Genomic DNA, 10,709 nt, shown 5'->3' with positions numbered 1-10,709 from the left:
TCCATTCCAATACAAATCACTCCATCAGCTTGCCATTCATATCTCACCTCACTTTAACCTCATAGCAACACTTTTGTCAGCTACATAAGGATCTATGAGAAGGACTGGTTTAAAATTATCTAATATGTTTCGTGATCAGACCTTAATCTGAATTTTACTGTTATAAACTAATACCAAATTCCATACTGAATTTCCCATTTTTATATTTGTTTCTTATTTTAGTACAGAAGTAAATAATAACTGGTTCTCACCCCTGATCTATGATACTTTTCCTTGGAATACAGTGTAAGCCATAGTTAGAAAGCTGATGTCCAGATGTAGACTTCTTTTCCTTAAGAGTACTCTGAGTCTTGTTTACCGAACAATGTTTTGAAGCAGAAGTATGCATTATGTGCTCCATTAGAAATGTGCTAATTCATTTTTGTTTTGTTTTGTTTTAATGTTCTTGTTTTTCTTAGGTTGGATCCTATTTGAAGTCTCCAAAATTCCCTATTTGGATACTTGGCAGTGAAACTCATCTCACAGTCTTTTTTGCCAAGGTAGGATTCCTTTCTTTTTTATTTCAATGTTTAGGGCCAAATAATACTCTTAGAGTCTTACAGTTCAAGTTTTTCTTAAAGTATAATAGTTTTTCCACACAATAGTGTTTGCAAAACAGATTGGTAATATTGAAAGTTAAATGAAAGATATTTCTCTAAATCTATTGGACTTAAAAAAATGTTGTAAACATGTGGCTTGTTATGATGAAAATGTCGCCAAAACTTTCTTGATTGTTTGGTATGGCAAAGAAACAAAATCCCTCCAGAATATTTTTTCAGAAACAACAAATCCATATGCAGCTATTTTTAGAAAGTTATGTATTGTATTACATGTATTGTAATATGTGATTTTTCAGTGCTGAAAATAAAGGGTTTAATCCAGAACCTCTCATCAAAACAAGAAATGGCTCTGCCACTGCCTATATTGAATTGTTTTTTGGTGAGCCAAAGAGGTAAAATTTGCTTCAGTTCAGCATTATTTCAATCTTGAATTAAATCTTCCATTATTCAGCTCCTGTCAAATTTGCAGTAACTGAGTGATCTTTTAAAAGAAAAAATAAGAATGAACAGCAGAAAATTAAAAATAACAGAAGCATCATAATAAGGGAGTTCAAGAAACTTTAATGAGGAAAATATTAAGTAAAAGTACTGAATTTCCAGAAAGACTAAAGAACCTTATTTTGTTTTGAGCATTCATGATATATCTGTTCATGATTAAAATCCAATTTTAAACTGCTTTATAGTGTTATAGTGAATATATTAAGATATATTTCCGTGAGACAGAATTTGATGTACCTTTTTTTCCTAGCTAATCTTATTCTGTCTAGATTCTAAATATGATAATATGAAAGGTTTTGCTGCTCATGACTAATTGTGGACCATGAAAATAGAATTGTTTATGTACCTAGTGGGTTGAATTCATTTTTTTTCCTTTGGAAGAAAAATCTAGTTTCTGTCTACTCTTTTCCCAAAGTTTTAGCAGTTTACCTCTAAATGAAATACTGCAAAATGTTTTATACTTTAAATAGGTGTAAATATTACAGTGTATGAGCTACAATATTCAAGTATTTTTTAAAATCTAGTTAAAAACTAGTATGGTTTGTTGTACTGTATTCAAAACAAGTCGCCCATCTTTTCACATTTAGCTGAACTCATGTAATCTGCTATATGCCTTATAGCTGATTGAAGCATCTTAATATATATCAAATAAGAAATGTTGAAACTTGGTGAATACTAGTGTAATTATATGGATGACAAAAATTACTAGTCTGTGTCGCCTGTTAACTATTTGATCATCCTGTAGACAGTAATGTATTTGACAGTTTTTGACTGCCCACCTACGTTGCATATATTCTTGTATACAACATTTAGTTTCATTCTTTACAAGTGCAATTAAATAACCTTGCAAATTCATTTCATGTTGTCTTTTGAAGTGGTAAGAAACAAGTCTTTGATTTTCTTCATTGTCTCTTTGTGCCGAAATGTGTACACCAATATTACTCCGTAGTAAGAGAAAAGTATTAAGGAGTTAGTTATTTTTAATTGAATATTTTGCAATATAAATCACTACCTGTGGTAAAAGAAACATATGAATTATGCAAACAGTTCAGATTATTACACATACTTTAAAACTAAACTATTTTGTTTATGCTGTGGCATATTAGCATATTCAGTATAGTAATATAATATTAAATTGAATTCTAATACAGATGCTATTCTATGAGTGATTAGATGACTTTAAAATAACCTGGATATTAATTGTATACTAAAAATTAGCCATAGGGTTAAAGAATAATTTAATTTATATTACAGTGGTCATAATTTCAGTTAGCTATTGTACTTTGAGCACAGCATTGAATATACTGGTAATTACCAAATACTGCCCTTATATGAAAAGTAATTAATTGCTGTTTTTAAGTGATGTTGCTTTGTAAACTGGCTTAAGTCAATATTGGGCTCTAAAATTGAAATAAATAGAAGATAAAATTAAGTCCCTATTTTTTGATAAAAAAAGTTTTCTTACTTCACTAAGAAGAAAAAGTATATAAATATAAAATTTGAATAGTTCTTTTGTTATGTATAGCAACTTCTTCTTTGATCTAAATGACTGAAGTTGTTTGGCATGCCTCAACTCAGTATAGCCATAAATTATACTGAATTAGTAACAAGTTTAAATTTAAGTGTATTTTTTTCAATCTTACAACTTGTAGTATATTTCAAATAGATTTGGAAAGGTTTCAAGCTGTACAGAATTTTTTTGAACACATTTCTGTCACTATTCTTCTATCTTGCCCATACTTAACCTGAATTAATTATAGCACTAAGCAAGCTATTAACAGAATTTTATAAATATTTTGTCTTTCCTTGGCTATATAGTATCTTCTCCAAAAAGGATTAACACCTATTTAATGTATATGAAATTGGTATTCTGATGAGTACTGTATAGTAATTGTATATAGCTTCATCCTATTTTTAGATTAACAGAATTTAGGAAGTTTTTAAAAACCTTTTGTTAAAACAAAATCCGGGAAATTCTATCAGCAGTTCTGTTGCTGTAGGGTTTGTGTGTGCTGTTTTTGATTTCTAAGAATGAAAACAGCTGACAAATGCTCATTAAAATATACTAATGGACTATGTGTGTTTGCCTTCCAGGGTAAACATAAGTTCCTAAAATAAACCTATATTATCAAGGAAAACTAGACTTAGATGGCAGCAAAATGGACAGTAAGAATAGTAATATAATTTAAAGAATGAAACACTATATGTCCTACCTTTGCTACATGGTGTGCATTGAAAAGAATTTTAAAAACAACAAATAAGATTTCTTCTATGGAAGATAAAGAATTTAGGATGTATTTGATAACATGCATAACCTGGGTGCTTGTGTTTGGCAGGAGGTTTGGAGATTTGGAAGATAAAATAAATACATATGGGGAAAGTTTACATGTCAATAAATATTACTGCTGCCTAGAGTGAATGAACAATTTGCTTTTCAGTACTTTGCAATAAAAATATTTTATTCAATTATAATGATGGTGAACAAAAAAATTATGTAACAAATATAGTGAGAGAGAAGTTGTATATAGCCAATTTTTTTCATGTGATATATAGCAAGAGCTTCAATATTCAATGGAAATGTTTTTCTCAGAGCATCAGGGCAGAAATAATTCCTAATCAGACAACCATGTAAGAAGAAGTGACACTGCCATCAACACAAGCAGGGCAAGCTGCTGTATATAAACCCCATTTGCTTGCTATGTACATAGGGGGTCCAAATCTTGCTTGCACTGATGATGTTACTTAGCTGGGTTGTGAAATGACTGCCAGAAAACAACTGAATTTAGACGACATCAAATTCAACAGTCCTTGACCATTCAACATTTTAAAAATCTCAAAATCTCAATTTGGGAATCTATAACCTGTTTTGTTCTCTAGTACAAAGCTTAAAAAAGTCAAAGCCAATCATGAAAAATAATTGCAAAAGGCTTTATGCATCATTTGCTATTATAATAATCTGGTTGCCAACTAACAGGTTTGTAGCTACTTCTTCGTTTAATATAATCATCTGAGAGATGTCTTGAGAACATTCATTATCATTATCATTTGTAGGTGGTAGGTTTGCAAACTATGTTTTATTACAAGATCTCATTAAAGATCTCACTTCTCTTCAAGCATTTTCCTAGTAGCCCGTAGGTTTATAAGGGATTACATGCAAAACAGTTTATGGAATAGAGTTTAGACGAATGAGGAAGGAGAAGTAGTAAAATCAATAGAAGGAGAAAGAAGGTGACCACATAGAAACAAATGGGGTAGCCCAGGAACCGATCCCCTTTTTTATGCAATTGCAATATTGAAAACATAGAGGAGGGGCAGAAAAAATGTTCTTTATTGATCAACTCACAAAATTTGTATGTTCATAGGCTTGTGTAGGAGGCTACAGAAAAAATCTTTTTAAAGCTTCTTCAAGCACTTTTTGGTGTGGTAGCTGAATTATCTTTCAATTCTGAAGTTCCTTTCTATCTAAATCTAGATAGTCTTATGTAAATACCTTGTGCTATTTTATTTTATTTTATTTTTGCAGTAAAAATAGATTTGTCAGACTTTTCCTAGTGGTTTCATCTAGAATGTTATGTTTCCTTTATAAAACATTTTCCTTATAGCTACAACAGTGATTGCTGTTGTTATAGCTACATTTTTTGATTTTTTTTCTTCAGGATATGGGTCTTGTTGCTCCTGAAGCACCTTCAGAACAGGCCAGGAGGGTCTTTCAGACATATGACCCTGAGGGTAAGCAATCTAGAGCAATTTCAGGTGCCTCTTAGGAAGTTAAATTTCTTCCTACGCATATTAGTTGAAGTGAAAATTCAACTAATTTCATCAGTAAAAGTTATCTCTCACAGATAATATAAAGTGCCTGGAATTTTTGTAATGTTATATCCATATTTTCTGTGTTACTGGCTACTATTTATCCAGTCCTTAAATACAACTTCCCTTGTTGAGTAATTGCTGCTCTGGGACTGAGATCAGGGCCAGTGAAAGAAATTTGAGGCCCAGTGCAACACCAAGTTTGGCTTCTCCCCACAAAGCTATAGATTAAACACCACAAACAGATTCTTGCATAGAATGTGAACTAAAATATTAAGTACCTAGAAGAAATTTACTGGTTTAATTTTGAAAGTCTATTTTACTGAATTTCTGTCCTTTTTGCTATAGCAATTGCCTCATTTTAGAATAAATAACAGAACAAGGAAACAGTAGATGTCCTGATAATCTTTTTTATCTGAGTAACGTTAATTTGTTACTCATTTGTGAGGTGGCCTGACTCAACAACTACTAAGCTTACTCAAGAGAACCATGTAAAAGTTTTGTCAGAAACTTTGTGGAAGTCCAATATAAATGTCAGCTGGATCATCTCTATCAACATGGCTGTTCATACTATTAAATAATGCCCTGTCTCCTCTGGATTCTCTCTCTCTTGGCTTGGAAGGGAGAAAGTAGGTTGGGAAGAAAGGCATGTTTTTGCTTGCACTTTCCCTATCTCTCAATAAAAGCCTTGGCCAAAAGCAGCCAAGGTAACCTTTAACATTTCCTGAAAAAGGAAGATACAAATGTTAAAAGAACTAGGATGGATTGCTATTGCTATTTATGCCTTTTCCTGGCACTGCCTAGTGGTTTTTGGTTGTCTTTTCAAAGCATCTTTCTCCTGCCAGTGTCCATACTTACATAAGATTAGTCCTTTTCCTTCTTGGTTCATAAATGTTAAAAGTATTTGATTTTGACATTCTGTATAAGCTAGCAAGGCTTGAGCAGAGAGGCTGGACAATGGAGTATGGGCACCAAGATAAACAGGAAGACAGTATAGCTTCAATGATAGTTACTTATCATCTGCCATCCTGCCTTGGTTTTCATCTGTTGATTGCTTGGTCTTACAGTCAGGAAAGAAGGCAGGAACATCCATAATTACTAGAACAGAGCAAAGTGTTTGGGCAGGAGGAGGATCTGGGTTGAGGCATATAAGAAGTACCCTAAATAGGCAATCTCCGTGTTTACAGGAGCCAGAAGAACTTCAACTGCCTTACACTATCCTTGATTCTTTGAATCTATGAATACATAGATGTCAATTTATGGTTTTAGGCTCAAAAGCTCCATCATTTCAAGGCGTTAAGCCAGTGATTGTGACAGATTAATAGACATAGTTACCCTGCCCAGAGAATGAAATTAGAAAAGACAAAAATTTCCCAAATGACACCTTCCTGTATGAGAACATCTTAATGAGACTGTCTTTCATACCCACATATGAATAAATATTGACTTGTTCCCACTCAAGAAGTATCAGTGCTAATCAGTCAATAAAAACATGCTGGAATGTTAATTAAAGTACTTTTTTCTCAGATAATGGCTTTATACTAGATGCTCTTCTAGAAGACGTAATGAAGGCCCTGGATCTTGTATCAGATCCTGATTAGTAAGTATAAATTGTCTGAGGTTATGATATCAAATCACTGTGGTAATTTTTGGGGGGTAGGGATAATATGTTGTGATATGGAAGGTGGATTTCTCCTATTTGTCTATTCAAAGTCAATAAAATCTGTCCATTTCATATCTTAGTTTTGCAAAGACACCTTTGCCTTTCTTGGGGTTAAAATAAAGGCACACATGTAAAGAGACCTGTGCTGATAATTTCCATTTATGGTTATGATGCTTCCTAACACCACAGATGTTCAGAAATAGAATTCAGATGTAGTCTACAGAGAAAGGGAAAAGGGTACAGGTTTTATCCATGTACCTGAAACTATGAAATCAGAAGTATATCACTTACATAAGGGAGGTTCTTGGTCCCAAATAAGGCTTGATTTTCATTTTAACCCAAATTATAATGTTTGAACAGTCTATCTTAAATGTGTGTTTTGAAGAGATGCTTAATGCTGCTACAGTTTAGAGTGTATTGAATTTTCTTGTTATATCCTCTAAAATAATAAAATCAGGGCTGGCTTCTGCAGGACATTTGGAAAATTGATGGAAGAGTTAGTGCTGTGAAATATTTGCAGTAATTGTATAATCTTCTCAAGTATAATCCCAGTAGTTAGACAGCAATCTCATTCAAAAAAAAATCTTTACCTAATAAAGTGTGGAGTCTTTGTTATTGCTGTTGCTTTGATTTAAATAGATTTATAAATAACCTTATTTTGGCAACAAAAGCCATTCCTTTGCATTTGTTATTCAGATTCTAAATACAACCATTTGATTGTTTTTGGCATTTAAAAGTACAGCATTTAGTCATGCAAAAATATGAATGTGCCATTTTTGTGTGTTTCATCTTAACAGTGTAAATCTCATGAAAACAAAATTGGATCCAGAAGGACTAGGAATCATCTTACTAGGTCCCTTTCTTGAAGAATTTTTCCCTGAACAGGTAATAATACCACATTTCTCTGCCAGTGCTAATGCAGAGACTTCTCTGTTCCTGTGTAGAGCATTTGTAAATAAATATTGAGTTAATCTCAATCCTGAAATCAATAGGGTCATTGCTAATGCAGAGACTTATTGTAATTCTTTAGCTCTTTTGATGAATTTCCAGACAAACCTGGATTTTAGCTATGATGATTTATCCCTGACCTATTCTTTTCAAGTCTACCAATGGTTCCCTCAACACCCCTTTCACTGAGTCCATACACCTTGCTGCTGGTCATCTTTTTCCTTCCACAGCGAAATTTATTTCCTAGAAAATACAATAATATTACAATCTTAATTTACTATAAACCATTGGAAGTACATTTACAAGCAGTCCTTGACATACAACCATTCATTTAGTGACCAAAGTTACAACCACACTGAAAAGAGTGACTTAACAATTGGTCCTCACACTTACACACAACACAACATTCCCATGATCGTGTGATTACAATTTGGGTCCTTGGCAGTCAGCATGTATTTTCAATGATTGCAATGTTCCAGGATCACATGACTGCCATTTGTAACCTTTCCAGCTGGCTTCTGACAAGCAAAGTCAATTGGGCAAGCCAAATTTCCTAAATGAACACATAATTTACTTAACAACTGCAGTAATTTGCTTAGTTTGTTTATTTATATCCCATCTTTAATATTTTTACAAATAACTCAAAGTGGCAAACAAATCCAACAAAGTGGCAAACAAATCATCTATTTTTTCCACAACAGCAGCCCTGTGAAGTGAGTTGGGCTAAGCAAAAGTGCTTGGCTCAATGTCATCCAGTGGCTTTCCTGGCTGAGGAAAGACTAGAACTCATTGTCTCCTCTTTCCTAACCTGGTGTCCTAACGCTTCTTCTTAGGATCCAAAGGTTCAAGAATCATTCGCTGTATACCACTACAATGGATTGAAGCAATCTAACTGTAATGAAAAGGTATGAACGTGTCTCATAATATTGTTGGATTTCCACTTCCTTAGAAAAGAAGAACAGTAGATTTTAGCCAACTTTGCAATTGATAGTCCCCCAACGTATGAAGATGGGGCTGGAGATGGCCAGTGGGCTCTAACTGGTGACAGCGAGGAAGAACCAAATTAGCAGGGGTTTTTAGGTGCTTCAGGGGTTATAAAAATATATATATACACTGTGGATTGCTTTCTATTGCTATATAAGATGATCTACATATACACAGTAGGTAATATCATCACTGTAGGAGAAAATGCATCCATTTTGATAACTGGGGCTAATCATATTCAAAAGCGCACACTTGAAAGAGGTAGGTAGTCAGCAGTTTTTTCTGATTAATGGAGTTAATTTAATATGGGACAAACATAAAGAGTTTTAAACATCTTTTCATTATGCTAAAATAATGCTTTGGCTCTTGAAATATCTTATATGTATAGAATGGCTGTTTCTGATAACATTTATTTGCAGCTGGATTTATTATTTCAATGTATGCAGCGTTAAATGTAATACTGCTATTTTCACAGGTCATGTATGTGGAAGGTACAGCAGTGATTATGGGCTTTGAAGACCCAATGCTGCAAACTGATGATACACCAATCAAGCGCTGTTTGCAGACGAAATGGCCCTATATAGAACTGCTTTGGACATCAGATCGATCCCCTTCATTAAACTGATGTTAAGAAGAGACTTTGTATTCATCCAATATTTTGAATGAATGTGGAATATGCAGTTGACTGTATCTAAAACAAACTTATTTTCCTTTGCGACTATACACTGGTATCACTGAGAAATTATAAATGAATACTTTTTTCAGTGTTAGTATTTTTTTAAAGAAACCAATGACTTGATTTGTATTAAATTAATTCCTGTTTGGCCATAATAGAATAGGTAAAATGTGAGTTTGCATCCATAAGCCTGCTCATTCAGCCAGAAAGGATAAGGAAGTGAGATGCTACATGGCAGCATCAGCACAGTGGATTAAGTTTGTCTTAGATATCATAGTATTAATTTGTTTCATGCTTGTTCGGTCATATAGTTGAATTATACTGCCTTAGGGTACAACCTGTTTTGGGGGTCCCAATGTCCAAGCCTCACTGAAACATAAACATAAAAATATCAGGTAATACTATTATATTGTTCTTATTTCAGGAGGTTTTCTGCCAGGAAACTCATCTAATGGGTTGTGGCCTGTACTAGAATATCATAGTTTGGGGAATAGATTGATATTTGCACTAACTATGCTTAGATGATAACATCTCTGCTGCTTTATTCTGAAAATCTGACTCTTTATCTATGTAGCTTTTTTTAAATGAAGCAAAAATGATTTTTAGTATGGTTGGTGATAAATGATAAATACTATTTATTGGATGTTATACCATTCTTAAAGCTATTACTCAAAACAGGATTGAAATAAAACTGCATATTAATATCCTGAATTGTAAAAGGGATATATAAAAGCCTAACTGCAAAAAAGCGCTGTGATTTTTGCTCATATTATTATTGCCAAATACCTCTTCTCAATATGTATTAATAAACACATACCTATACACTACGTGTTAACATGCATGAGTAATCTGTTATTTAAGTAGTATAGTGTATTATCTAGCAAAATCAAAATTAAAAAAAATGTTCAATAATAAATGGGTTATTTTCTTTATTATAATAATTTGGATATGTGGAGTCTTGACAAGTATTTTTTTTCATTAAAGACTGAATTTCAACATAATTATTTTCTTAAGCACCAATTGCTTAATTATTGAAACAACATGGCAAAACTTCATTACTGCTCTTTTTTGGCACATCCTTAGAGTTAACCTTTATTGCAGTCTCATGTCTCACAAAGCCAGCTTCCCATTCTCTTAAGTAAAAAAGATGAACTGCCTAGAGGCATTTTTCATTTTGGTGATGACTGATTCCAGTCACCTGAGGCTTGCTGATCATTTTTGAGAACATGAAATGTTACTGGCTAAATGACAGTAGCCTTTGTTTAGACCTCTATAGTTTCAAGTAAAAGTTCAATTGTTAATCTGTGACTTTGTTGTTTTTTGCAAAACCTTAATCTAACTACCAATACTGATTTTTCATAAAATAATTCATTATAATTAGCAAACCAGAAAAATTCCTTGCTGTTATAAGGAAAATCCTGAATGGCTATGAATCTTTTTCTTTACACATTTGTTAGACGTCCCTCTTAATTTCTAAGGAGCAGTATTGCATCTTCGTATGAAAAAAGATTACTTTGCTAATAACAATAAACTT

At 33.0% G+C, this 10,709-nt stretch overlaps 1 protein-coding gene across 1 annotated transcript; it reads left to right on the top strand.

The window, feature by feature from the left end:
• The first annotated feature begins 424 nt into the window (after window positions 1-424).
• Window positions 425-10,010, top strand: MINDY3 (MINDY lysine 48 deubiquitinase 3). Its single transcript, XM_087918406.1, has 6 exons — window positions 425-539; window positions 4,754-4,826; window positions 6,432-6,504; window positions 7,365-7,452; window positions 8,349-8,420; window positions 8,975-10,010. Exons 2-6 carry the CDS (start codon window positions 4,757-4,759, stop codon window positions 9,122-9,124), a joined length of 453 nt encoding a protein of 150 aa, XP_087774532.1. The 5' UTR covers window positions 425-539; window positions 4,754-4,756; the 3' UTR covers window positions 9,125-10,010.
• The last annotated feature ends 699 nt before the right edge of the window (window positions 10,011-10,709 follow it).

This window comes from Pseudonaja textilis, chromosome Z (genome assembly GCF_049901715.1).
Source record: "Pseudonaja textilis isolate UNSWEBS1 chromosome Z, rPseTex1.2, whole genome shotgun sequence".
NCBI lineage: Eukaryota > Metazoa > Chordata > Lepidosauria > Squamata > Elapidae > Pseudonaja > Pseudonaja textilis.
Note: the sequence above shows the minus strand (reverse complement) of the source record. Positions and strands in the feature narration are given on the sequence as shown.